Genomic DNA, 27879 nt, shown 5'->3' with positions numbered 1-27879 from the left:
AGAAGTCATAAGTGGTTTGTAGTCATGGTAAAGAGAGAGCTGAAGAGTTACAATACTGGACAGCCAGCTCTTGTGCTTTGGGTTAGTGCTTGCTCTCAGGTGCAGTAAGCAAATACAAAGAGGATATTACCTCTGGTATTGGGTAAGGTGTGTGTCCTGCCTCGGATCTGTAAGGCATTAGAGCCACCTGTAACGTAGGTTTTGGGATCTACCACAAACCATGATGAGTTTTGGATGAGGAAGCCTTCCCACAAAGAATGGTCTGATGATCACATTGCTGCTTCATGAAGGAGTTTCACATTTTCTTCCCTGTAGTAATTCAGGGTATCTTGGCTGGGTCAAACGGATGGCTGTGTTTGAACCAATATTCTGTCTGGATGGTTCAGAGTCTTTTCTGAGCTTAAAATTTGTGGCACTGTGAGAACTGGGTTAGCTTGTACTGGCTGTTGGAAATTTCCATGGCTTTTATACCATCTACTCTGTTTTCTGGACAGGAACAATAAATTGAGAGAGACTTTCTGATGAGATTATCTTAATGCAGCTAACATTACATAAAGCAGACTGATTTTCCCCCTTGGGCTTTGGGTTATAAACAGGTTGAAATGTTTTGAGATGCCAAACAGTTTCTGATGCAACAGATTGGCTTTCTTTATCTTTTAGTTTTCTTCTAGCATTGAAATCTTCAAGTTGGTAATCTGATTGATGTCCCTTACAATTTTAATACAAAATAGCAATCCTTTTTACCATAATTTTTCAGATTAATATTAATAGTTTCTCTACTTAGGATCTCTGTTAGGATGTCTATGAAGTCTCTCCTTGAGTCTTTGAGTGGCAAGACTAGTATACACAGGACCTGACTGATTTCTCTGTTAGAAAAGAAAATTAGCCACATGTACAGTCTGGGGTCATTAGTTTTGCTGCACACAGTAAGATGCACTGTGGCCTGAGTTGCTCTTTTCCCAGCTTTTTCATGTCAGCCTCACTGTTGCCAGGGAAGCAAGGGAAGAGTTGCATTCCTGCCTGTCAGTATGCTCCACTTTCTGTTAAGTTTCTTGTTACAAGTTTTTATACTCTTGCTCATGCAAATATGCACAATTGCAGTCAGTGCCCTAACCCCTGCATTTTCCATCATTCTTTACAAAAAGACTTGTCTCTGCAAAGGAGCTTATTTACTTCTGTAATTGTGTCTGTTAGTTTTAGTAACATCCATGATCACTTACTTGTTGAAGACAAGTTTGGCAGTAGACTTTGGGTAGGATTCAGTTGCCTGTATTTTGGCATCTTGTGCAGATTGAGACGCTAAGTTACCCTGTCTGCTTCTCAGCTGCCACTCAGCTGTGTGGTTAGCTAATCCTAAATTAGAAGCCTACTTGTTGATCACCTTGAATAATTCCCTGGGTCTGCTGGCTGTACTGACTGGTGTAATAAATTTCTTTAAACACACACATTATTGCCATTTCATTGCCTCTTCATGTCAGGGTTTCTCTGAACTGCCTGCCACATGCAGTGTCAGATGTGGCATGAGTCTTCAGAGAGAATGTCTGTTACCTGAAGCAGCAGCTAATGGAATAGGCAGGTACCCAGATGTGGCGTCTCAGGACATCTCAGCTGGCATTGTGTATTGAGTCTTTAAAAGACTGTAGTGGGTTCACCCTGGCTGGATATCAGGCAGCCATCAAAGCCAGTCTCACTCTCCTCCACAGCTGGACAGGGGAGAGGAAGTATAATGAAAGGTGTATGAGTTGAGATAAAGACCAGGAGAGATCACTCACCAAATACCATCATGGGCAAAACAGGCTCAAATTAGAGATATTAATTGAATTTGTTACTAACAAGATCAGAGCAGAATAATGAGAAGTGAAATAAAGCCTTAAACATACCTTCTTCCTACCCCTCCCTCTTTCCCTGCTCTACACTCTCCTCCAGCAGCACAGGGAGACAGGGAATGGGCATTACAGTCAGTTCATCACCAGCTTTTTCTCCTGCTGCTCAGGGAGAGGAGTCCTTCCCCTGCTGCACAGCGGTGTCCCTCCCGCGGGACATAGTTCTCCATAAGCCTCTCCACCACGAGTCCATCCCATGGGCAATACAATCCATGCCCAAACTGCTGCAGCATGGGTGACTCTTCCATGGAGTGCAGTCCTTCAAGGCCAGGCTGCTCCACTATAGGAGCAGGGCTCCTCCCTCCACAGGTCTCCCATGGGCTCACAGCCTCCTCTCAGGCACCCACCTGCTCCAGTGTGGGGCTCCTCCACAGGCTGCAGGCAAATCCCTGCATCCCCATGGATCTCCATGGGCTGCAGGGGCGCAGCTGCTTCACCATGGTCTCACCACAGGCTGCAGAGGAATCCCAGCTCTGGTGCCTGGAGCACCTCCTGCCCCTCCTTCTGCAGTGACCTTGCTGTCTGCACACTTGTTCCTCTCACACATTCCCACCCTGCCCTTCTCTGCCCGCAATTACAACTGTGCAAGGACTTTTTTTTCTTCTTCTGAAATATGTTGGAGGCATTACCACCATTTCTAATTGGCCCAGCCTTGACCAGCAGCACGTCCATCTTTGGGGCTGCCAGGGATTGGCTCTGCTGGACAGAGGAAGCTTCTGGCAGGTTGTCACAGGAGCCACCCCTGTAACCCCTTGCTGCCAAAGCTTGGCCGTGCAAGCCCAGTACCCTGTGGTAAACCATGGTAATTCCATGCTGTATTTCCTTTTACTCAGTGACAATTTAAACCTTGCTTATATGTGTAAACCTGAATTATAGATGCCTTTAATCCTTATCTGAGTCCTCATATCTCACTGTACAGCTGTGCCATACAATGTGGGTGACTGTGCTGGTGTGACAGGTACTGTGGATGTAAATGGCTTTGTAGATCACTGATTTTTCATATTAGTTACTTGACATTTGCTGTAGTGGTTTAAGTAATTTACTACATCCTAAATGTTTGTTTATTATATTTACTCTGGGACATTCTATGTATTTCAAGTTATATACATCCAATCTTGATTGCAGGGTAAGACTTCTGTTCTTGCCCTGTTGCTAACACACCATAATTAAATGGCAGTAAAAGTCCCCATGTTTGGCCATTTTGTTGATTGAGAAAATCTTTAGGTTTAGTCTGTGATTCCATAATTAGCTGCCTTGTTTGTCTGGTTTGTTTTTTTACTTTTCTTTTCAAATTTACATGAAACAATTTTAAAGTAAGTTTTTAAAGAAGGATTGACTCAATGACAGATATAAATAGTATGTGCTCCCACATAATGTGATTCTGTGATAATGGTGATGTGGTCATTGATTTGGAGACTTGCATGCTTTTTGTACCAAATTGGATCAACATCATATTGGAAGCTAGGGAATAGATATGGTTTCATGATGAAAGAAATGTGCAAGATGAAGCTGTTTCTGCCTCAGTTTTCTGAGTTTTAAGTCCTTTTATGTTGTTTTAATGTGTAATAATTCAAAAGGGAAGTTGAACTGACTGCTGTTTGAAGAAGTGGTTGAAAAATATGACTGCAGATTTTTAGTCTGTTTCCTACTTGATTTTTTCTTTCAAAAATACCTTCAAAAACACCTTTCTTTCAAAAATACCTACCTTTCCTCAGGAAGATTCTTATTGATTGTACATGAGTGTTGGCAAAGGATAGTCATCTGTGGGTGATAGTATCAGAAAGTGTGGTAGGGTTCAATGTTGTGACCTGCTGTTCACTGCAGCTGCTTGGCCCTTCCTCGCCTTCCTGGAGCTTTATCTACAACTCTTTTCTGCTCCAGTCCAAGAGCAGAGAAAACAAATTGTAAGAAACTGTGGTATTTAGTCTTCAGAGACTGGGTTCAACACTGAGCAATAAGAGGAACTTTTTTGTAAGTCTTGTAGCTCCTTAAATTTTGGGTATTAGTCCCTAATAGTCCATGTCACTTCCTTTGCTTGTAAAATACCTTACCAAAACAATGAAAATAAAAGAGTGATTTCTCCCCCACCCATCTTATACTTCTGCAAAGTAAAATGCTTTTAAGGCATCCTTTCACTTGCTGGCATGTATTGCTTAGCTGTTAATTAGTTGGTAGCTGTGTTCATATATTCATTGAAAATAAGGTTCTCTACTGTAAGGCACAGTAAAAGAAAAGAAACCAGGCCACGGGTTCCTGAAGATGTAATCATCAGGGATGAGATCACAGGCTTTGTGAGGAACAGTGTGAAGGAGATGAACTTCAGTGTATGGCTTGACAGCAAAGCTAAGCTGATTAGCAGGAGTTGAAAGGGCTAATTCCTTGCACCCACTGCAGGTCAGGAGTTTGTGTCCCTCCTTGTACAGACCAGATGCTCCTCTGGTCTTTCTCCTTACCTGCCATGAAAACTGGTTCAGGGAGATGGACAGAAAGTGTTGGCTTTTTGCTGCAGGGAAGAGAGGACATGGGATTGTCCCTTGCTATGGCAGCAAGTCATTAGATCAGTTTGGCTGTTGGCAAACCACTCCTCATAAGGCAAAAAGTGGTGAAATTGATGGAGGAGCAAATGGGAAGAACAAACAGGGGGGACCAGCAGTAATATAGAAAAAAAAAAATATTTTTAAAAACAGAGAAATCCTGTGCAATTTCATGCCTAGTGTTTTATTTTTTGCTATTTAAAATGTATAAATGAAATAAATTTTGCAAATAAGTTTGGATAATCATCTGCTGATTGTTGCTTTAAGTCATACTCTTGCTAAACTGCTACTGTGTGGCCATCTAATTACTTGATATTAGAAGACAAAAGTTCTAATTAGGCTGCTCTGAAGGTAATCCAGAGCTGTGTGGTTTTTGTCAACCCCAAATAAGCTGCTAGATATAACACAGTAAAAAAAAATTGCGTGAGGCTTAGAACTTCTTTAGTACTTTTTATAGAAATGTCCATGAATGTGAGAAATGGCACACCAGAAATGTATTTTACCTTTAGGCAGTTTTGTATGCTTTTGTGTAACTGAACGGATGAATTAATATCAGAAGAATAGAAGAACAGAACATTTAATGGAATTTTAAAGCTAAGGCTAAAACCAAACCCTTCTTAGTTAGGAAGCTGTTAACTATTACAGTTCTGTGAGTTGGGACTTTCACAGAAGAATCACATTGACAAGCTTCTAAGCAAAATGGGGTTGGTCTGAAAAAACTCTTGAGATGCTTGCTGCCTGCTTAGACACTGCCCCCAGTCTATTGGATTGATGTTCCTGTACCTTTCAATGTTTTCATTAATGATGTGGATGAAACAGTGCAGTTATTAAATTGGAGATGCTATAAAACAGGCTTAGAGAAGACTTGCAAACATTTTGGAATTAGAATTAAAATTTAATGTGATCTTGAAAAAAATAAATTATTGTCTTTTTTTTTTTTTTCTGTTTTGTTGGGTTTTTTAATAAGAAAATTCAAGGAAGACAAGAACAAAGTCTCATTAGCTAGGAAACAGCTTCACAAAGAGAGCACAGCCTAGAACTTGCTGGGTAGCAGTTCTGTAGAAAAGGATCTGGGATCATTAATGTGGTACTCTTGTGAAAAATGTACACTGATCAGAAAGTATAAGCAGAACTCTTGGTTATATAAAATACAAGATATGTCAAGTAATTTTTCTTGCTCAGCAGTGGCTGTCCCTCAGTTGTTCCATTTGTAAAGTCCTTCACAAGTATGTAGTGTGTGCCGCCATTAATACTTATGCACAGATTAAATTTGGTACTCTGGGTTGTATGACAGAGCGCTGTGAAAGTGTGGTGTCTCTGCATATGTGCATTTTCACTTTCTGCACAGATGAAGTCCAGGCTTCTGTTTTGACTGTTCAGGCCATTGGTTTCTCTATCAGTTGATTGTGCCTATGACTTCTCTTTCTAATATTGCCTTTTCAATTTTCCCATATTGTACAAGTCTGTTTGGTTTGAAAACTCATCATCCATACTTTCTGCCTTTTGTGGTGTTTATTTATTCAATTACTGTGACATAGTCCAAGACTCATTTCACCTGAGCATTCAGTTCATATTTTTGTCACAAGATCTAAGGTTATAAAGTGATTCCAGAAAAATACGAAAAGGAGGGAGGAGAGGGGAGGGGAGGGAAGGAGGGAGGGGGAGGGAGAGGGGAGGGAGGGGAGGGGAGGGGAGGGAAGAGAGAGGAGAGAGAGGAGAGGAGAGGAGAGGAGAGGAGAGGAGAGGAGAGGAGAGGAGAGGAGAGGAGAGGAGAGGAGAGGAGAGGAGAGGAGAGGAGAGGAGAGGAGAGGAGAGGAGAGGAGAGGAGAGGAGTAATAATATGTGAGAGAAACAGCTCTGCAGATACCAAGTTCAGTGCAGAAGGAAGGGGAGAGGAGGTGCTCCAGGCGCCAGAGCAGGGACTCTTCTGCCGCCCGTGGTGCTGCCCATGGTGAAACACGGCAGCCTGTGCCCCTGCAGCCCATGGAGGTCCATGGTGGAGCAGAGATCCGCCCGCAGCCTGTGGGGGAGACCCACAGGATGTGTGGCCCCACCGAGAGAGAGAGGAGTTCACGCTGGAGCAGATTTACTGGCATGAACTGTGACCCTGTGGGAGGCCCCTGCTGCAGCATTCTGCTCCTGAAGGATGCCACCCTGTGGAAGGGATCCACACTGGCAAAGTTCACCAAGAACTGCAGCTTGTGTGAAGGACTCACGTTGAAGAAATCTTTGGAGGACGGTCGCCGGTGGGAGGGACCCCATGCTGGAGCAGGGGAAGAATATGAGGAGTCTTGCCTTAGCGGGATGGAGTGGCAGAGATAACATGTGATGAACTGACTGTGATCCCCATTCACCATCCTTCTGGGTCATGGAGAATTGAGGAGTGAAGTTAAGCCTGAGAACAAAGAATGGCTGGGAGGAAGGTTTTCTTAAGATTTAGTTTTTATTTCTTCTTTTCCTACTCTGATTTGATTAAATGAATTTATTGTCAATCTCCCCAAGCTGAGTTTGTTCTGCATGTGACAGTAACTGGTGAGTGATCTTTTCATGCACCTGTCTAGACCCACAAGTCTTTCATTATATTTTCCCTCCCCTGTCCAGCTGAGGTGGTGAGCCACAGAGCAGTTTTTGTGGTCACCTGGTGTACAGACATGGTCAACTCACAACAACATTGTGTTTCCTCATATATTAAAAAGTGAATGGACTATTTTACAACAATATTTTCACTTTAAAATGTGAGGAGTTTTGTTTTGTTGTTTTGGTGTGAGTTTGTTTTGGTTTGGCCATTTTTAGTTTGTCAGGAAAATTCACAGCTTGTACATAGTTTAATATGAAAGTCAGTACCAAGTGTTTTATGAAACCTGTGTAGTTGCCTATGTAGTAAGTACTCAAAAGGGGAAGTGAAGTAAAATGCAATTCTAGTATATTTGCATCCCTTTATGTGTTTGTTATTGCATTTCTACTGCATCTCTGTTGGTGAGACTACGAGGAGAAACCATTGCAGCATCTCATAAGACACCATGAGCTCTGCAGTGCAGCCTTACAAAAACGGCAGCACTGTGATCTGCAGACTTTGACTGGATAGATGTGTGTGATTCAAACATTGGGAAATATCCTTTCTGTTGTGTCTTGGCATGGCAGCTGAGTAAAGGCACAAAGCTGGGAGGCACAGCTTGCAGTTCAGCTTTCTCTGAGAGGTGCAAGTGTCTGTAACCACTGCTGAACTGGAAAGGAAACCTCTTTAGAGACACTTGGGTGTAGGAATTTCCTAGATATGAGTTGGGTAGCCACCTGAAATGGGGTGTGGGGACTTTTCTAATTGTAATCTTGATTCTTGTAATCTTAATCCTAATGAGCCATCACTTTTTTATATGTCAGATTTTTCAAAAATATCTGCCTAGAAGATGTAAGAATATTTTGATTATATAACTGCATTTCATCTCTGACCAGCTTAGTGAAATCTCTGTCCCCTAAGTCCTATATTTTAGATAGCTGTGTATTTTATTATGTTTGTGCTTGTGGCTGGAAGGCCCCAAAATGTTTTTTGCTTCACTGTTCATAAAGCAGTACAACACTGGTGTATATATGTTAAAAATGTAAAGAAAAGGTGGAACATAGAGTTTTTGACATCTTTTGTCATGACATTGAAGATTGGCTGCCTGGTAGTGTGCGAATGACATGCCATCACTATATCAACTGTATTCTTTCTGTTATCTCTCTCTACTAGTGTATTTTTAGAACTGATTACAAATTTTTTATCTCCATATCTCATCTGCTTAAACGTTAGTCTCTACGATTATGTTACTGCCTTGGCATCTTTGCTTATACAGGTTAATTTGCAAAATAGTTACAGTTTCTTCTAGGAGTTCTGCAGCTTAAAAAAAAGCAATCCAGCATTCAATATGTTATGATAAATTCTGATTTCAGAATTGAATTTTCTATGTACTTTACTTTTAGTGTCTTTTTTCCCCCTAAACCTTATCATGTTCATTTTTGCAGTTCCTCAATACTATTCTTAAGCTGATTTTTCTTGTTTTATCCTTAATAGGAAAGGATCCCTCCCACAATTTCTCCCTTTAGAACATCAGTACTGTAGAACATAATACTTTAATATTTTATTTGTTTACTAGTAAGTTCTGCTTTCATGAAGAATAAACTTTTAAAATAGTGGAATCTGAAGTGGTAATTCACAACTGGCAGGGCTCAAGACCAGGTATTCAGTAGTATTTCATGCAGTACCATATGAGTGATGCCTTTCTCATACTCATGTTTGTAGGATAAAATGCTGTAAATACTGTGAGCTTTTAAACTTCAATTATTGTGATGATATTTCATGTTATGTTGGTTTCATTTTAAATATGTTTAAGACATATGGCCCAATTCTGCCATCATTGACTTTAATGTTTACAATTAAGAATATTTTTTAATTAATTCCTGTTTATAATAATATATTTAAAATCAGAAGCAGATATGTTGTATACCAAAGACTTCTACAGTTCTACATCTTCTCAGTCTTTAAGTTAGGCCTTTCTAACAGTACTGCTGTATTGTATGGCATTTGCTGTGAAGTGATAGTAGGATTTTTACAGTATGAATTTAGTATATTTTTTTGAACACATGAGGTATTTGAACATATCTCATCTAACTACATATATATATTTAAAATCTGTCCCTATTAGTATCTTACCAAAGATAGTTATGAAAAGAGCAGGTGATTGCATCTCAATTTTTAATTTTTTTCTACTTTTACCTTTCCAGAGACTTAAATCAGTTATCTGTCTTTCCTCAGTAATAAAAACGGCATTCCAGTCTGAACCTCTTCTCCAAAGGACAGAGTCACAGTAATAGGATTTATTATTTTCATTATGCTAGTGCAACTGTGTTAAAGTACTTGTACTCCAAGGTGTAATGAGTGATTTGGGATCTTAATACAAAAATACTGTCCCTCTGAGTAAAGATACTTGGATATTTTTAATAGACTGGGAGAGAGACGGGCAAAAATACTGATGGTAATCAATATATTTTATATAGGTTATTCATTTCAATAAGCCCTCCATTAGAAAGTTTCTCAGGTGTTGAATTGGTTTGTTTGTTGGTTCTTTTTTTTTGATAGGGAGAGAGAATTACCCCAGCAGAAGAAGCAAAGAGCTTAGTGGTGGATGAGAGCTGAACCCCTGCTCTGCCTTGGCCAGCAGGACCAGAGCTGCTGCTGGGACAAGTCCCAGTTGCCCAGGCCACTTGTTGGCTCTCACAGGTTTTGTCTCTCTATCTGCCCTGTACAGATCAGCTCATGTGTATGAACCCCAAATAATACAGTCTGTGTCCATGCTGCTGAGTAAAATATGTCATCCTGCTCCTTATGGGACAGGAGAAACCCAAACCTTTTTCCCAGATGACTGACAATGATTGGTTTCTCTCTTAATTGAGTGGATTACCTGGGATGCCTGCAGGCACCTAAACTGCTCTTGCATAGTTTTTGCAGCAGCAGGAGTTTTCAGCCAGTAGCCCAAATTTTGCCAAGGAGCATAGTCTCAGTGAGTAATATGGAGTGGTGCCCTGACCCTGGTTTGTTTATGCATGTAGACCTGGCCTGAGAACAGGTATTTGCAATAAAGAAACTAATTTGGGCAGATGAAAAGAGATAATTAGTACCTGGCATATTCCCGGTAAATGCTTTAGCCATTGGATTGAAGGCTAGTTTAGGAAATCCTGGTACCTCTGCCAGTAATTTATGCAAGGATTTTGAAGTACTCCACCTGTTGACTGAATAAGCAGTGATTTTTTTTAAGAACTTGCATCATTGGTGAGGCTTGTTTGTTTGTATTTTTTCCTTTTTTTTCCCCCTCTTTTCTACTTTGGTACCTGGCCAAAAAAATTAGGGATTTTCTCTTGTGGCCTTATTGGATACTTAAGGTGCGCTTTACTGGAGAAACAATGGCAAAAGTTTGCAAGTTTGCTATGGTATTTGATTGCAAAGTCATCCTCTCTTAAAGATACTGGCAAGTTCTTATCTCATCTGCAGAATAATTGTGTAGAATTTGATTCTAGAATAGTAATTCTTCCTGCTATATTTCAGGCAGGGTGACCCCAACATTGAAAAGCAAAACCTGGAGCCAAAGTGTGCAGGTTCTTCTCCAGAGATGTTCTTTGGCTCTGGGCTTTGTTTCTCTGTGCATCCATTTGGGAGTAATGTTTGCAGAGGCATGACTTTTGTGGACAGTTTTGTGACTCGGATCCAGGAGCAAAAAAGGAGTGTTGCTAATAGCACTGTAGTCATTGGACATTCAAAATGCAGAGTGCTCTACTGATCATAAATGTATTTATTGCAGTAACAGGCAATGGCACAAGTTAAAATGCAGACTACAGCAAACCTGTCTGGACCCACCATGGCCCCTGTAGTGCTACCCCTGCCAGTTACAGCTACAAATACACTGAGTCTGCCATCCTCAATGAATGGATCCATTTCAGAATCGGCTGCCAGCTGTAGCAGTCCTACTGCCAGCCTTGTGGATCCCGTGTCTTTGATCAACTCACCAGGTAAGTTGGTCCAGATATATTTTCTTTGGTGTTCAAATTAATCTTTTTGATGACTTGTTAATTTAAAAAAAATAATTAGGTCTTAAAGAGGATTAAAATAAGGGAGAAAACCCACATAGAAAAATGTTTTGGCTAAATAAACTCTTTACAAAGTTTAGTTTCTTTATTGAGCTCAGATTTGGAGTGAAGTTTTGATCAATGATGTAAAAGCTCAGGAAAGAACATGTCTATTTTGTCAAATTCTCAGCGTATCTTTTATAGAGAAGTTTTAGTGGAGCAGGAAGGTCTCCAAATTTATTTCTTTTCCCTAGAACAGAATGTCTTCTGAATGCTTGGCAGTATTTGGTGTTTCCTTTGTGGCCTAATAAATGCTGTAGTTTCTATGCTGAACTGGGTGTAAAATGCAGAAGTGTTGTCCTAACAATTTAAGCAAGAAATGATAATGTGTGTGTGTTAGGGATAAATACAAATAAATTGCAAAAACTCCACAGAAAGTGAAACAGTCTAAAGAAAGCAGAACTAAATCCTTAAAGGAGGAGGTGTTCTATATGAGTGTTCTGAGAGTGACTTTGGTATTGTGAGAAAAGTCTTAAACTCTGGGAAGAAGCTGGCAAAAACAAGTGGGGACCTCAGGGTTTCATCTACTGTATTTGTCTCATAACTCTTATGCTACCCACTTCTGCTTCAAAGAGTGGAAAAACCATTCTTAAAGACTAGTCAACTCCAGGAACCAGTATACTCCTGACAGTGAACTTTGGTGACACTGAAAATACAGAATATGCATATGCTCTCCTGTACTGTCATCTTTCATATGGACATTTTGGAAAGAAATAATTTTGGGGCTTTTTAAATTGCATGCAATCAAAATTGTTATTGGGAACTACATAGTTTCATGTGATTGATATATAAATGGTATTTAAACTTTGTATTTAGCATATATGCAAAAATTATGTTTTAGCCAAAGTATTTCCTTTTTTAAGCATGCTGCTTTTGCAAAGCTTTGTGAAGTTGTGAAGAGTACATTTCTCCACAAAAACTTTACAGACTCTTTATTTACAGCTCCTCTCCAAGATAACATGGCAAACCCCAAAGAGAAAACTCCAATGTGTCTGGTAAATGAGTTAGCCCGTTTCAATAGAATTCAACCCCAGTATAAGCTTCTGAATGAAAGAGGGCCTGCTCATGCCAAGGTAAGGTCACAGTTCCAGGTGATGAGCCATACCTTACATGCTGAACAGATAATATCATGGTTTGGACAAATGTGCTTGTCAAACCCAGCTACATTTCTAGTGTAAGGGCTTTCTTCCTGTTCTTTATTTTGCTGCTCTTTTAGACCACACTTTCAGAAAGTATGCCTGTATTTCTGTTACAGAAGCCCTGTAGATCATTTTGTACTTTACTTTGTGTCTCATCTTTGAGTTTACATTTGCTGGTCTTTATATAGACCTCATGAAGGTTTTTTCAGGGTGTCACCACCCTTCCTTAATCTTTCTGGGGCATTTGCTTTTTGGGCTGCATGAATGTTTCTCCGCAGTCAGCATGCCTCTGATGACTCCTCTGCATTTGTTTCATGGTAATGGTGATGACAAATTTGTGACATTTTTTAAAGTGCTTATTGATGCAATTTTTTGTCCATTAAGTTGATAGTCTGTCTTTGAGTCTTGCATTCTAGGGCACAAACTTTATTACTGTGCAACTTTACAATACTAAAACTCCTAATGTGATTATAGCATAGAAGTTTCTAGTGATTTGACAGCTAACTCTGGCCACTTGTTGGGTGGATGTCCAATTTAAGAAGTAAAAATTAGGATGCTTTCAGATGATGGGGAATACAGAGGAATATCCTCATGGTAATTTTTTGATATAATTTTGAATTTCTTCCCTACTTAGGAGCAAACTGGGGGAGGAAAAATCCGAGAAAAGTCTGAGTGAGACGCTGGCACAATTAGTAGCTGCTTTGTGCGTAGTATTTCTGGAGTGGCTAAATCACATGAGGCAGCAGGGCCAGGGTGTAGATTAGTAACAGTTTCAGCTCCTCATGGGCTGTCTCTGCCCTTGCCCCTTGTTCCTGTGTTGCACACTGTGTTGCCGACTAGTGCAGAACTGATGCAAATCACTGACCTTCAGCTCTGGGTGGTGATGCTGAACGTGTTACAGTGGTGGAAATGATGTCAGCAGGTGTGGGGCTGCTTTTAGCATCCTTCGTTGCAAATGGAAATTGAAGAGCTCTTCCTCTTCCTGGAGGTGTTTGGCACTACAGGGTACACTGGCTGGTTGGTTTTAGGTTGCATATTGCATTTGTTGGGCTTTCTGTAACTTCTCACTATTGTGTTTATTGTGTTACCTTTTTTTTTCCATTTTTGTGAAAAAATAATTACTTTGCAGTGTGGTTTTGGCTGTTTACATTTCTCAGCAGTAAGGAGATTTGAGTTATAGGACATTCATATTGTGCTTAAAATTTTAGTAGGATAAGAAATTGTTCACACGTGGAAGGGAGCACCCTTCTCCCAAGCAATTGGCAACAGGATAAGGGAACATAACCTCAAAATGTGCCAGGGGAGGTTCAGTTTGGACACGATGAAAAATTTTTTGACTCAGAGGGTGGTTAAGCATTGGACTGGACTGCTCAGGGAGGTGATGGAATAGCCATCCCTGGAAGTTTTCAAGAAATGATTGGACATGGCACTTAGTACTATGGTTTGTGTGGTGTGGTGGTGTTTGGTCAAAGTTTGGACTTGCTAATCCTAGAGGTCTAATCAACTTTATTGATTCTATGATATATTTGTTATTCCTTTTAAAGGAACTGGTATCAATTAAATGACTTAAGTCTGCGTTACCTGCACTTCTGAAATCCAGATTTTCAATTAATTTCTTAATTTTTCAATTTTTCAATTTACCTAATTCTTTTAGTTGTGCTCATAGTGGTAAAAAACCAGTTATGTGCTCTATAGACTCAGATGGATATTAAGTCTAATTTTGATCTGTGTAGTGAGATAAAAAAAAGAGAAATGAATGAAGAATGAGGGCAATATTGATAAGATTATGCAGGTTTTGACCTATGAAAAGTGAAGAAAGAGATAGAATTTATTATGACTCTATTAGCAATTTAGTATCATGTCTTGCTAGTAATATGATGATATACTTGACAGAATATGTGAAAGAGACCTAAATCTGTCCTGGGAAGCATGATCTGAAGGATGTAATGCTGCTGTTGCTCTTTGCCATTCAAGGAGCTTCTCATATTGCTTTGTTCCTACACATACTGTGTTCCTGACCACGGGTGGCTTTCACAATTTTCAGACATGCTCTACAAGATAGCTGTCTGTATTGTGACCACAAATGCTAGTAAATGTTTATATCCTTTTTCCTAGTTGTCTCTGGAAAAAAAGTTTAGACAATTGGGTAGAAATAGAAAACTAGAAACAGTGCAGTTGGGAGAGAAGTGGCTCTTCCTAACAGTGCACTTAGGGTTTCTAGGAATCTGCCCTCCAGGTGGATTCTTCATCATAAGAAAAATCAGAAAGTCTTTGTTAGCATAAATGATGTTTTGAGTACGTAAGTCAGATTGATTGTGTCTTCTGTCCTCCCATGTCAGTGTCATTTCAGGATACAAATTTAAAAGGAACAGTGGCAAAAGAAAGTGGATGGTGGTACAGAAAAGAGGGAAAGGGGTAAGGGATGTAGCACTTCAAAAACTGGGAAGGAGGAGAGAAAGTTTTACACAGAAGAAGTGAGGAGTAAAGAGTTGTCAGAGCTTAGAGAGACTGACCTTACAAGCACAGCAGAATGGAACAAGCATAAGCATGGTGGCCTTTGCATTTCTGCTCTCTGGACATCAGGTAGATTATGTTGGGTGTAAGGAATAGAAATTTCCTCAGGTGAAAAATGTCTCTCAGTCAATAGCAGAACTGTTAGCTCTGGTATTCCAGGACTTGAATGTTCCATTATCTGCTCCAGAGTTTGGATTTAGGCAGGTTTGTTCCTTTAATAAAGGAATAAACCTACTCCTATGTGTGCATTTTTGCAGGAGTTTTTTTGCAGATGTGTTAAGTGAGAAGGTGCTCTGACTGGCAGAAATTTCCTGAGCAAGCCCTCTGTCATCTGGAGTTCCTATTTATTGTTCTAAGCACTAAGAGTTATAGGTAGATAAGTAGCCATTATTAATCATATTTTCATTTAAATTCAGGTATTTCCTCCTCCTATAAAAATACTGTACGGATACTTTCTTGCAAAATATAAAATATATAAACTTCAGATCTAGAAATCAAATTTCAACTTTTTTAGTAATAAGGATGTATGTTTGTATGTAATTTATATAATTATGGGTATTTAGCTCTAATACCCATCTTAGCTTTCAGATGGGGGTAGGGTTTGACAGAGTGTAAAATTAAGAGACTATTTCTCTCTTTCTTCCATGAGGAAATTGTTGTGACTGCTGTGGCAAAAACGACATGGCAATAGGAGCTCTGATACAGGGTCTTGCATTGTGCTTCTGAAAATTGCAGTAGGCCAGAACTCAAGGCTGTAATTAAGACACCAGTATGTATTTATAGCATTCAGTTTGAATGCAATGCGTGCATGTGCAGAGGGCTGAGCTGGGAGACACGTACATTCTTGTGTTCAAATGCTTGTTTGCAAGTACTTGCTAAAAAAATGTATATGTAAAGGCAGATTTAAAGGCTGCCCACGATATTAATCTCTAAAAACCTGGTCCTGAATCTAGCAAATTTAAATAAGGGAAACAATTAGAGAACTGTCAACATTAAAATTTTACTTTATATACTTCTCATACTAATATGTAGATAATTTTTTCTTTGACTCAAGTAAGTTAGTCTGTTTTCTGAGGTAGGTGAATCTTAGTTTACTGTGTGTGTCTGACTATTAAGTCCTGCTTTTTATCTAGGGATTATATGGCAAATATATCGAGTTCCTAGCTTTTCTCCCCTTGTTCTCAGATGCTCAAATTTAAACAGAACATTTATGTATCACACAGAAGATAGAGTCTATCTAATATCTTAAACATGCATTGAGTTTTATTGGCACAATTTGCACAGCATGGATACTTGAAATAGCCCTCTATCATAGAAATTGAAATATATGGTTTTTATCAGTTAGTCCATTTCTGAACTCTGGATGTTTACAGTTCCTGTCCTCATTATAGATTTTACATTAAGAACTGCAGTTTCATTAGAAGAGATAGTAATTATTTTGCTTCTTACTTTCTCTTTTTGAACATGCTTGAGTTGTGACTCTGCCCTAACAAAAGGCATTTATTTTTAGAAATCTGGATATGTGAGAAATTAATTCACTCTGTAAAACTATCTGGGCCAAATTCTCTGCTGCCTTGAGAAGAGTGTAGTCATTTATGTTCATTCATAATCATTACAGAATTGATTTTTTTTCTCAGTAGCATGTTTAGTGTTTGTTTTCTACAAGTAAAGTGACTAAACATACTCAAATATAGGAAGAAATGCGTTCATAGCTGACCTGTACATAGTCTTCTAAGAGCAGAGGATCAGTTTGAAGTTATTCTTACTTGGTTTAAATACTATTCTGTTCTTTGATAATGACATTACCATTACACTATTTTACTTTGTGATTTGAAAGGCCAAATGTTGCTCACAGATAAGGTCTCACTGATCTCTGGAAGAATCAGATGTATTATCTGGGAGTTGAATACAATGAAAAGAAAGCACGGTCTCTCTTCTGCCCTGGAAGCTTTTATACATATTGTTCTAATCCACAGTGATAATCTTGCCAGTGTTTACCTGTTCTTTGTCTTTGAAGATGTTCACAGTGCAGCTGACTCTTGGAGAACAGACCTGGGAAGCTGAAGGAAGCAGTATTAAAAAGGCCCAACATGCTGCTGCTAGCAAAGCATTGAATGAAACCACCCTTCCCAAGCCAACGCCTAGACCACCCAAAAACAATGTAAATAATAATCCAGGTATGACATTTTCCTCTGTGTTAGATCTTGTCGAAGTCTCAGCATATTATAGCACTCAATAAGTAATTTTAACAAGATACTTAAATTTCTAGGATGAAAATCAACATAGCTATAGTATGATTGGATAATGCAGAACCTCTAGCAAGCTTTCATGGAAGAATTTTTAATGCACATATCTAAAATGGCTGAACTGTAAGGGAATATATTAATTAGGTAATGCTTAGATATGTGCTAAGTGATGGTATGTGATCAACTGTAAGCAGACTGGAGGAAAGGAGAAAACCAGACTGAATCAACTAAAACACATTTCCCAAAGCATTATTTTAGCTAACTTTCCAGTGAAGTTGGAAATTTTATCCAGTCCAATCCTGTGAAATTGCATCTCTGGCATAAACAAAAGGCTGGGATTTGACATGAGAACTTTGACAGGTAATTTCCTGCATGCTGAGGTTTCCTTCAGAGCAACCTGTGCTTTCAAAAAGCTTTCAGGTGGCTTTAGAAACTTGATTCAATAATAGAAAGAATGTGTACTGGTGTCTTTCAGCCTTCATTTTGTGCTGTTGCCTTTGGTGCATGCAAAACCTTCTGAGGTACACATATCATGCACATGCTCAGTGGTCTGTTCTGTCTTGATCAATTAAAAAAAAAACTTCATTTCAGACTAATATAAAGGAAATCAAGTAGTGAGATTATTTTCTCATTTTTATTTTGAAATAACCCTTTTCCCCCACCTCTTTTCTGTTTTCCCTTTTTCCCCTTAAATTTCCATCTACCCCTCCCCCTCTTTTAAAAATGTATTCTTCAGCCGCTTTCTTAAAATTAAGTAATTTTGCAGTTTATCTTCTCTATGTTGGAAAGATAAAAGCAGGAGTAAATTTCCTTTAGAACTTGTGAGTGTTATCCTGAGCATTAGAGATTGTTTGAGAGTGGTGTGCTAGTGTTCTCTCTCTCCTTTGGAGATCAGTATGTTTCCTCTCCAGAACCAGGACACTGGTTTTGCCCTGCTCCCTTCACAGTCACTGTGACTTTGGCTGCTTACAAAGCAGGACGCTCAAACCTCTGTGAAAAGTGATCCTGAGTTTGGTTCTTGACATTGTAGATGTCAAGATTTCTAGATTTTTTTGGCTTTGAGCATATTCTTAGAGGGAAAATCTGATAACAAGAGGAATAGGCTTTAAGAGAATTAATTAAAAATTTTATCACTTAACACTGTAATTTTGCTCTAAGAAAGGTGCATTGTATATGCACAGGTATATTCTCATCAAAATGACATTTTGTATTTCTATAAAAAATTTGAATTCATATAAATGTCTTGCTCTGGAAATTATAAGAATTGTTGTTGGTATAAGTTTTTGAGTAAGTGTTGCATAAACATTTTTATCATTTGGCACATAAAGCTTCCAATGTCAGTCTGGAAAATTAATCATAGTTTTTTAAAGGGTAAATTCATTTGAATCTCTCATGAAAATATTTTCAGAATATATTAACTCCTTTTTATTGGAATTTAGCTCATTCAGGATTCTCTTACAACAGTGTAAGTGGGGATTATTGTAGCTGAACGTTTTATCTAATAAAAAAGAAAGAAAGGAGTTGGATGTAGCTTATTTGGCATTTTTAGAAACCATGCAAGTGGGCAAGTACTGGCTGCCTTCTATTTTTGCATTCTGTCACCAGTAGATGGCTGTAGTTGCACTGATTTCCAGGAGCTGTGTGCTCAGTCTGTTAGATCACTCCTATGAGACCATTAGTTCTTAGACATAATCTTAGTTTTCAAGTCTTGCAAATAAAACATTTTTTCTCACTTGTTGTGAGATTTCTGAATGACTGCAGTAATGCCTGTTACTTCATGCTTGTTTCAATGACTCTTTGCTCTGCTTGTGGTTTTATTTAATGGTATTCAGCAGAAAGACACATTATTCTATTATCTTTATAGTTCTTTCAGAATGTATCATAATGTATTGTAAGTACTTTGGAAAGATGAATAACCAGCTTGTTTATTACACTGATTTTCTCATTCATATGTGAAGGTTAGTCTACTGAAACTGCATAGAGAATTCACTGAGAGAGATTTTTAAATGTTCTTTCTCATTGCGTATGATTAAGTTGACATCTATATTCCTATCTTTTAAAGAAACTGAAATGTCTTTTTAGTTGCATCTTTTTAATTTAAGAGTAAAAAGAATATGGTGTAGGTCTCTCTTTGTAGCTCAGTCCTGCTTGTGTGTTTTTCAGTATTTCTGGTTTAAGCACCTTACTTACAGTGGTTTTTTTTGCAGGCAGTATAACACCAACTGTGGAACTGAATGGTCTGGCAATGAAAAGGGGAGAACCTGCCATCTACAGGCCGTTAGATCCAAAGCCAATCCCAAATTACAGAGCAAATTATAATTTCCGGGGCATGTACAATCAGAGGTTTGTATTCTTTCTGTTATTTTAAATTTTTTTTATGTCCTAAATCTTCATTAAGTTTCTAGGTTATTTCAGAGTAAAAGAAAACTACTTCAGAGTAAAAGAAAAATTTTGTTAAGGAGAGTCTGCAGTCTTATTTAGAAACATGCATAATTACCTCCTAAAAGAGACAGGTGCCCTAAGCTCATCACAAAGAATAAAGATGTGTAAAACTGCTTTTGTTTTTTTTATGTGCATTAAAAAGCACATTAAACAGCCGTGGTGGTGAGAAGGCAGATCATTAACTTCAGAGAAAGGTTTTGCTTTTCTTTGCTGTCATGTCATGTGATTCGAATCTGTGGCATCAAAAATGAAGCAATCTTTTCTTAGAAATTGAATATAAAATTAGAAAGACTTCATTTTGATAACTAGCTTGAAACCATTCTCTGGTTTCTGTTTTTTCGCCATTCTTCTTGGTCAGCTATCTCAGTTCCTTAATCCTCAATGTTTAGTTGGGAAAAATCCTTTATTTCACAGTTTAAAAACCTATACTCAGAACTATGTCAGTTTGTAATCTGAAAAACTTTCTCTGAGATAGGTTTTTTCCCTCATTTTTCCTTATTTGTCCCCAGAGGAACTGTATTAGATCAGGTCTTTTGAAGCTCCAAGACACAAAATATTATCCGTAATATGAAAAAAAGACCAAACCAAAACAGGTCAGAAAGTTCTAAACACATGTTTTATCAGTGAAAAATGTTACCTTTTTAATAAAGCTTGACTTGATGGATTTCATGTTCATTATTATGCATCTCAAAATTGTCAAATGGCTTGAGGGTATGAACTCTGAAGGAGTGTTTTGGTTCAAAATTACTCTTCATTAGAACTTGAATTTATTGCAATGTTGAAAAATTAAGGAGTTTAAAAAAAAGCAGCATTTCAGAATTGTCTAAGGAAAATATTTCAATTTACTTAATTCTATTTTATGTTTCCCCAAATCATGATAATTTGGTAAGTGTAGGGTTTTAACACTTCATTCTGACTTGGATTTTTTGTTGGTTTTTTTAAAATTTGCTCGGCTGGTGGGTTGTGTTGTTTTATAACAGCAATACCTAGAATTATAGAAGACAAAAAAACCCCAAAATAATCTGGAAGAAACCCTTTAATTATTCTGTGGAACAGTGCCTGGTTTTTGTATCACTTGTCTTATATTTCTAGTCACTGCTGACCTGTGTCTCTGCTTACATCCATCATGGTTTAAAAAGCTAATTATGGTGCTTGAAAAGAGTTTAGTTAATATTTAGAAATCCTTCATTTATTTAAATTGCTTTTATAGTGAGATTAGCTTGACTAGCAGATATAATGCTATACTGGAAAAATGAAAGCTAGTTAAAGGCATGAAATCTGGGATTCTGGAATCTGAACTTAATTATGGAAAGGTATTGGTGGAAATAGAATGTCAAAACACTCAGCAGTTGCTGACTCTTATTATTTCTTTTCATAGAAAATGATTAGTGTGTCTAGCTCAATTTATAAGTTTGCTTCCTTGAAATCTTTCTTTCATGAGAGCCGTGTTTTGGTGTTAGGGTAAAGTGATACATGAAGGCTATTTTTCTGGGCACATGAGGTAGCCAAGGCCACTTGATTTTTCTGATCACAAAGCAAACAGGCTAGGTGGGACAGAAGTCCACAATCTGTGCTTGCTTTTTCATTGTGCTTATTTGAGTGCAGTTACCCATGCAGAATAGCTTATACTACTATGGTTAGTAAATTGAATAATAGCTAGTAATATTTACTAAGTAGTAAATAACTGGACATACCTGTCTATCTGCATGAACAATACCTGCTGTGCACACGCCATGTATACACATGAATGCTAGAGGAAACAGGAAGCAGAAAAATTATCTGTATAGTACTGTTGATGGACTACTGTGTTAGAAATAATTGTTCATTGCCTTGTTTTGCATAGGGAGGTGCTGGCCCTTTATTATCACAGTAAGAAACGTGCTTAGACTTTGTAAGGTGTCGTTTAAATGCTGTTTGTTAGACCTGCCGGTTTAAGAAACAAATATTACAGATAATCTTCTATGCCTTCAGCTACCTTGAGCCCTGAGTGATGTGGCATTGATCAGGACTGTTCCCCATAGGCACCTCATCATGCAGACCTCAGCCTTAGCAGAGATTAACCCCTCTTGGTCATTCACACTCTTATAGGATTTGCTTACAAGGGGACAACCCTGTCAGGAATAGTCTGGGCTGATGGTCATGTGAAAACTTTGTGCTGTGCTGTCGGATAAAGGCAGGGCCACACGGGTGGTACCGAGGGGGAGCTGTCCAGGGGCCCATCTCTTGCCACAGGTCTGTCCTGTGGCCAGGGGATTTGAGCAGCACAGCCCTGTCCTGTGAGCTGTGCTGGGCATGGGCCCTGCAGCTCAGCACAGCCCCCATGGCTCAGCCTGGCTGTGCTGTGGGCACTGGCTGTGATGGGCACAATCCTGCACCTCTGCCAGTCAGCACTGCTTGGCAACTGCTACTCATCCTCACCACGGGCAAGCCAGGAGACACAGTCTGCATTGTTTATAATAGCCAGTGAAGTCTGAAATATAAAGTATATGATGCAGCAGTGTATTATGTTCCTGTGGTATAATATGTTACATTTATTTTCTTCTACTGCCACATTGTATTTAACATTCATTTGCTGATTTTTGGGAATTGGGTAGTGGAATAGAAGTACTGTTGAAGTACCCAAGTAAATGCAGACTATATAGACTGTTAAAAACAAGATTTGCGAATTAATGTAGATAATATGCTGCATGAAGGTTTCTTTCATTTTCATTAGTTTCTGACTGTAGATTTTCTGTTATTAAAAAAGATACTAAATATATTAAATAAATTGGAAGCTTTGTCTTTATACTGTATCTGCATTCCCTTTGCTGATCTCTGTTTAAAGAAATGTGCTTTTCAAATAGGTGAAGATACAGACGAAGATTAGGAGATTGCATTAGGGAAACTCTGATACTGGCAAGACTAATGTCTTGAGGAAAAAATAGATTATTAAGTTCATTCTAGGGCATATCTCTATACCAGTAAAGTCTAGTGTTTCAAGTGGCACAAAAGATCCTTTTCAGTATCTCATGGAAACGTGATCTGAGAGTTGCAATTCGTATGCAAAGTTGATGGCCAGACTCCCTGTCAGGCTAAGGTGATTTATGTCAAAGTGGCAGTGATTCCTCCTCCTTCACTTGTCCCTAGCCTTTGTGTCCCTGAATATTTCCTACCTCCAGCACTGGAAGTTGAGCTGCTTGGAAGTTAATCAATTTTTGGGGGGAGAGGAAAGCAGAAGTTACTCCTCGACTTACAACTGTACTTAGACACTTTTTTCTTGGCAGACAGGGGCTTGTGCCTTTGCCAGAGAGGGGCAGGCTGTGTTTGGAATGTAAGGGCAACTTAGGTTGACTTAAATGTGTGAAGGACTACTCTCACATGCCGTGGAATATAGTTATATGGGCAGTATGTTGCACAGAGGATGATGAAGCAGGTTTGTAAGGGGCCTACATCCATTGGCAAGGTCTGAAACTGTGAAGGTAAAGGTGATAGCTATGTGATAGATATGCTCTTTTCATAGGGAAAAGGACAGCAAACAAATGAGAGGAAAAAGGGAAGGTTTTCCTACTGGTCAGCATGGAAAGCAAGCGATGAGATGTCCCAAATGAGCATCCTTCTACAGGTGTTCTCTTCAATGCAACAAATGTTCTCAGTAACACTTTCCCATAGTATTTCTGTGATTTTTATCAGGACATGCTCTAGCTACCTGTTGCTTATAGTGCTGGTAGTGCTGCACCAGGGTAGGTGTTGGAGACTGGCTATTTCTAGAGCTTTGTGCATGCAAAACTCAGCATGGCAGACAGCAAAACATTTAAGGCAGTGTTTAACACTGTATTAAGGTCTTAGCCTTGTAAGTCTCTTCTGTGCTAAGTTAGGAGGTGCAAGACAAGTCAGTGCCCCTCTTAGGGTAGCTAAGTAGATAAAACACAGTCCAGCTTGGAACTGGATGAGGTATGAATGTTTTCATGCTTAGTCTTCACTCAAGATAGTGAATGCAGTATTGTTAACTTATTAACGGCATTGTGTCACTGCCATTATACTGCATATTGTGACAGGCTGATGAAGTATCTGTATACTTCTGTTCATTTATTTCACAGTGTAGATAACAACTTGGAGTCTTCTCTGGATTTTCTTTATTGAAGTAAAATCTATGCAAGTTTGGTAAAAGAATATCTGTGTTATCAGATGGCCTCTGATAACACAGAGCTCTTAAAAAAGTTGCCAACCCTGAATCCAGCCATGTTAGACGACTTCTTATTTAACAAAGGTTTCTGTATTCCTAACAGAGATTATAATAGAGGAAAATTCTCTTTTGGCACTCAAAATTTACCAGTTATATACAACCAATTTAAAAGCTCACAGGTTGGAATTTCAAGCAATTTTGCAACAAAAGCACACTAAGGCCTTCCAGTCAAACACTCTATGTTACAGAAAAGCTAAAAATGGTGAAGATTTAATTTTTATGGCTTCTTTAAGAGTTTTCCAGGCTGGCTCTGGGGAAGGAGGTGCTGATGTTTTCAGGGCTGGGTTGCTAACTGATGTAGCTTGCGTGTTTGTCAGCCCAGCATTTGGCGTGAGTCAGGAGAACTGGCACGCTGCTCAGCACAGCCCAAGCCTTGAGACAGCGGGTCAGGTTTGAAAACTATTGGCAGAGCTGAGGACAAAACATGTGCTTATTTTCATATCTGTAGCCAGTGCTAGAACCCATACTCCCTCACATCTCTGGCTAAAATGCAATTGGCTTAAACCACGTAAAAAAGGATTAAAAACAAGGCTGTTTAAATTAGAGTAGTTAAAGAAGAAAATGAGGTATCAATTCTGACTACGGGATTGTCCAACTTGCCTTGTTACCATTGAATGCTGGTTTTATTTTTTTCTTCAGTTAGAATTGAAGAGTCATTCCTGAAGTTTAATTGTCCTGAAGTGCTTTCAATTATAGAATGTCTGTAAGTGACAGAAGAAATTATATCTTACAGACTTACCTAAACAAAGAGTTTTCAGCCAAGAAATAAAACCACTAGAAACTGAACAGCAGCTTTTGATGTTTTAGTTTGGAAAGTAATGTTAAAGAGATCATAAACTCCAAACCTTGTGTTTTGGGAGAATTCAGAAGTTGTTTTCTTAATATATAAAATTCCTTAATATGTGTCTTACCACAATCTCGAGAGCTTGAAAAATCTACATATATATAAAAAAAAGAGGTTTCAAAATTAAAACCACTTGTGAAATGTAGGAACAAAGGGAATACAAAACACTGACAAGCTAAAGAACGGAAATAAAGTAATTAAAGCAGTTTCTTGCTTGGTTTTAGGGAATTTGGATGGTGTGATAGCTCTGCAAGCATGTCACGCAAAGTAGTGGTGTCCCTAGGATAAACTACAGCTTCTGTGCACTTGGACAGTTTTTGCTGCACTGAGCATCTTGGTCTTGTGTAGGGTTGCTTCTTCCTGCATATATGTTGTGTACCACAGACTAAAGAGAAGACTATCCCCTTTCTCCTCAGAGCATGGGGGAGTGCACAAACCATTCCCCATCTTCTCTTTTTTCATAGCTCTGCCATTCTGAGCACATTTTTCTTTGATGTTAATTAGTGCTTCTTTACAGTGCCATTTGCAAGACCAAACTCAGAAAAATAAAGCAACAGCATATCCTTGCCTCTTGTGGAGCCAGCTACTCTGTCTGGTCACAAAGCACAGGCTATCACCCTATCTGGGCATGTAGTTCCTACCTGCCAGGTAGCACTTGCTGCATGGAACTGTAGACTTGTCTGCTCCTGAAGTGATGGATATCAGCCCTGTGGACCAGTGCCTAAATACTGAACAAGCACTTTAAAAATGAGGGATAATAAAAGAAAGCTTGAGGGCTGGTCTTTGGCCAACTACATCTGCAGCTGCTAGTTTCATAGTGGACTAACATGTTATCCAATCTAATGATCAAAGAGAGAGCAGACTGTGTGATTATTGGATAAATTACTAAAATTGTCAAGTCATATTAATAAAAGATTTTATGGTGAAGCAATGGAATAAAATGAAGAGTTTGTTTCTTTTATGAATGCCGACCTAAAGATTTAATATGTGCATCAAAGGGAAAATATTTGAGAGGAGTGTTACTTGACATGAGTGCTTAGTAATGCAGTCTAAATCCTCACCCAACTTCATTTGTTTCACAAAAGTTACATAGTCCTATGAGGGGGAAAAAAAGGAAAATCTAGCCAGAAGAACAGCTGTGGAAGCCAAATTTGAAGTGCATGGGTTGCAATGCAGGAGACAATCTATTGATATTAGCATCTCCAAAATTACACCTACAGTTATACAACCCAGTTATCTAATTTACAGAAAGAGAATGAGGTCTGAAATTTTCACGACCTTTAGGCGTTCTCCTGTGCTGCTTGAGCACCCTGTTTACCTTCTAGCAAAAGGCAGCTCTCTGCATGGAGAGCCTCATCTGTTTGAGGCAAAAATATTTCAGTGCATAATATAAAAGGCAGTTGGATCTGAAAGACTTCTATCTCTTATTGATTAGATCAGCCAGCAACCTGGAAAATGTAAAATTCAGATTAGTCCAGGCAGTCTTTTTGTTACTCTAGGTACATGATTAGCCTAATATCTGTTGCTGAGTTCCCATTATTGAGGTTTTGTGTTGAGGCTTGCTGCAACAGAGGAGGATTTTGCGCACAGTTGTGTGTAAAGCAGATTTTTTTCCCAAGCAAATATGCTGTGGCAGATGTGGGACACTAAGTTGCCTAAACATAGGTCTCTAGTGCCGCTTGAGACATCGCAGGGTGTGTGAGACATCACATGGTACCAATGGATTTAGCAGAAGACCTGGAGGAGACCTTTACTGGAGTTGCAGCGGAAGGTCAGGCAGAAGGTCAGGAAGGTCAGATACCCTAGAGCATTTCAAATGGCCCTGTGTAGCTAAGTTTAGGCAATTGACAGAATCCCTAAAAGTGATGTTCAGTCATCGTAGGGTTTCATACAATCCACTAGGACTCCAGCTATTTGTGAGAAACTGGTCTGTTTCATGGGTCAGTCCTGTGTCACATCATGTGGATGTTTTAGGTACATGACCATTCTCAAGTTGTACTGTGTGCTTGTGTTCAGGCAGCTAGGTGCAGTTCTTTAGGGTGCTGGTGGGATTTGGATCCAAGCTCAGATGCCTTTCAAATAGTCTCTGCCTGTGCATTAGAAAGTCTTAGTCTCCCCTTATAACCAGTGGAAGGATTAGGCAGAACAATTCCTAGTCCAGAATGCTGTTTGTCATGCCTTAAGCTAGGTTGTCTGTGTTTTGTATGGATCTCTCCAGAGCTTCACTTTTATAGCAACTTAGTGTCTACACATTAACTAAATACCTAAATTTAGGCATCTGAATCTAAGGCTGAATCCTGCTCTGAGAAATAATCCTAAGAATGTTGATTTGCAATAATTTTATGAGTGCTATAGTGGGAGTAATTCGACTGTCGCAGTGGAAGGACTGAAAAAAAGACAAAAATCTCTCCCCAGAGAGAAGTGGGAGAGAAAAGTATTAAAAGAACAAACTCTTTAGGGACATATCTGAGTAACAGCAGTTTTGAGGAGAGGCAGGCATGCAAACATTGAATTGGTTTTGATTGAATGAAGCCCTGTTTTGCTGCAAGAAGCTGTTTGACTGTGGAGACCAGTGCCCTTGCTCCCCACGTGAAGTGAACCCTCAGTCCTGGAGCTTGTTCTGTTGAACTGATCACAGCAAACAAATCTCTTGGTTTGTGAGGAACAGTGTGGCGTGCCACAGGGATTTTTACTTTGCTACAGTTGTCAGCTTCAGACCTTAGCCATAGGGTACAACATTCTTCCCCCAAAAAAGCCAGAGTCAGAGTGCTTTGCCTGCATTTCCATTCAATGTTGCAAAATTCTGTCTTTAAAATTTGTATTTTAAGGATTGAGAGATGTGACGATAAAAATGTTTACCTGACTGACTTTGCAAAACCTCCTTTCTGCATTCCTCAAACTCCTCCCAGTAGTTTGGGAAAAGAACCTTGGAAGAAATATTAAAAACTATTGAAAATAGAAATTCAAAGTTTGTTTAAAATAGGTTATATCTCCTTAAATATGCTATAATTTAATTCTGAACAACAGATATCAATTTCAAAGGATTAAAACTGAGGAAAATAAAGAATAGTCCAAAGAATAATGCAAGTGATTGTTCAGATTTAATTATTCAGCTGGAAATAGCTGATTTAGACCATTAGATGGCAGCATGAATTTGTGCAAGAATTTCTCAGCAAAAGCATTCTCAAAAAAGTTGCATTTTTCTATTCTGAAGCTTTTCATGACTTTAAGATGTCATAATTCCAGCACAAATCAATTTAAACCAGGTTTTCTGCAAGGCTTTGTCTCATCATTTTCTTCAAGTTTTCCTCTTCTATAATAACTGAGGCTCTAATGCAGTAGCTTCAGCAGCAGTTTTCCTTTTTTATGTAAATCTAGTGCAAGTAAAGGATGCCAGTTTG

At 38.9% G+C, this 27879-nt stretch overlaps 1 protein-coding gene across 2 annotated transcripts in view; it reads left to right on the top strand.

Annotated features, from left to right (window-relative positions):
* STAU2 (staufen double-stranded RNA binding protein 2) overlaps window positions 1-27879 on the top strand; it is a 170606-nt gene that overhangs the window by 8507 nt on the left and 134220 nt on the right. For both annotated transcript variants that reach the window (XM_030944056.1, XM_030944055.1), the window contains exons 2-5: window positions 10747-10954; window positions 12014-12144; window positions 16742-16901; window positions 19178-19313. In XM_030944056.1, the coding sequence (XP_030799916.1) occupies window positions 10756-10954; window positions 12014-12144; window positions 16742-16901; window positions 19178-19313 (626 nt within the window). In that variant the 5' untranslated portion in view covers window positions 10747-10755. The remainder of the gene's footprint in view (window positions 1-10746; window positions 10955-12013; window positions 12145-16741; window positions 16902-19177; window positions 19314-27879) is intronic.

Source organism: Camarhynchus parvulus, chromosome 2 (assembly GCF_901933205.1).
Source record: "Camarhynchus parvulus chromosome 2, STF_HiC, whole genome shotgun sequence".
Taxonomy (NCBI): domain Eukaryota; kingdom Metazoa; phylum Chordata; class Aves; order Passeriformes; family Thraupidae; genus Camarhynchus; species Camarhynchus parvulus.
The sequence above is the reverse complement of the archived record's forward strand: the minus strand, read 5'-3'. Positions and strand labels throughout refer to the sequence as shown.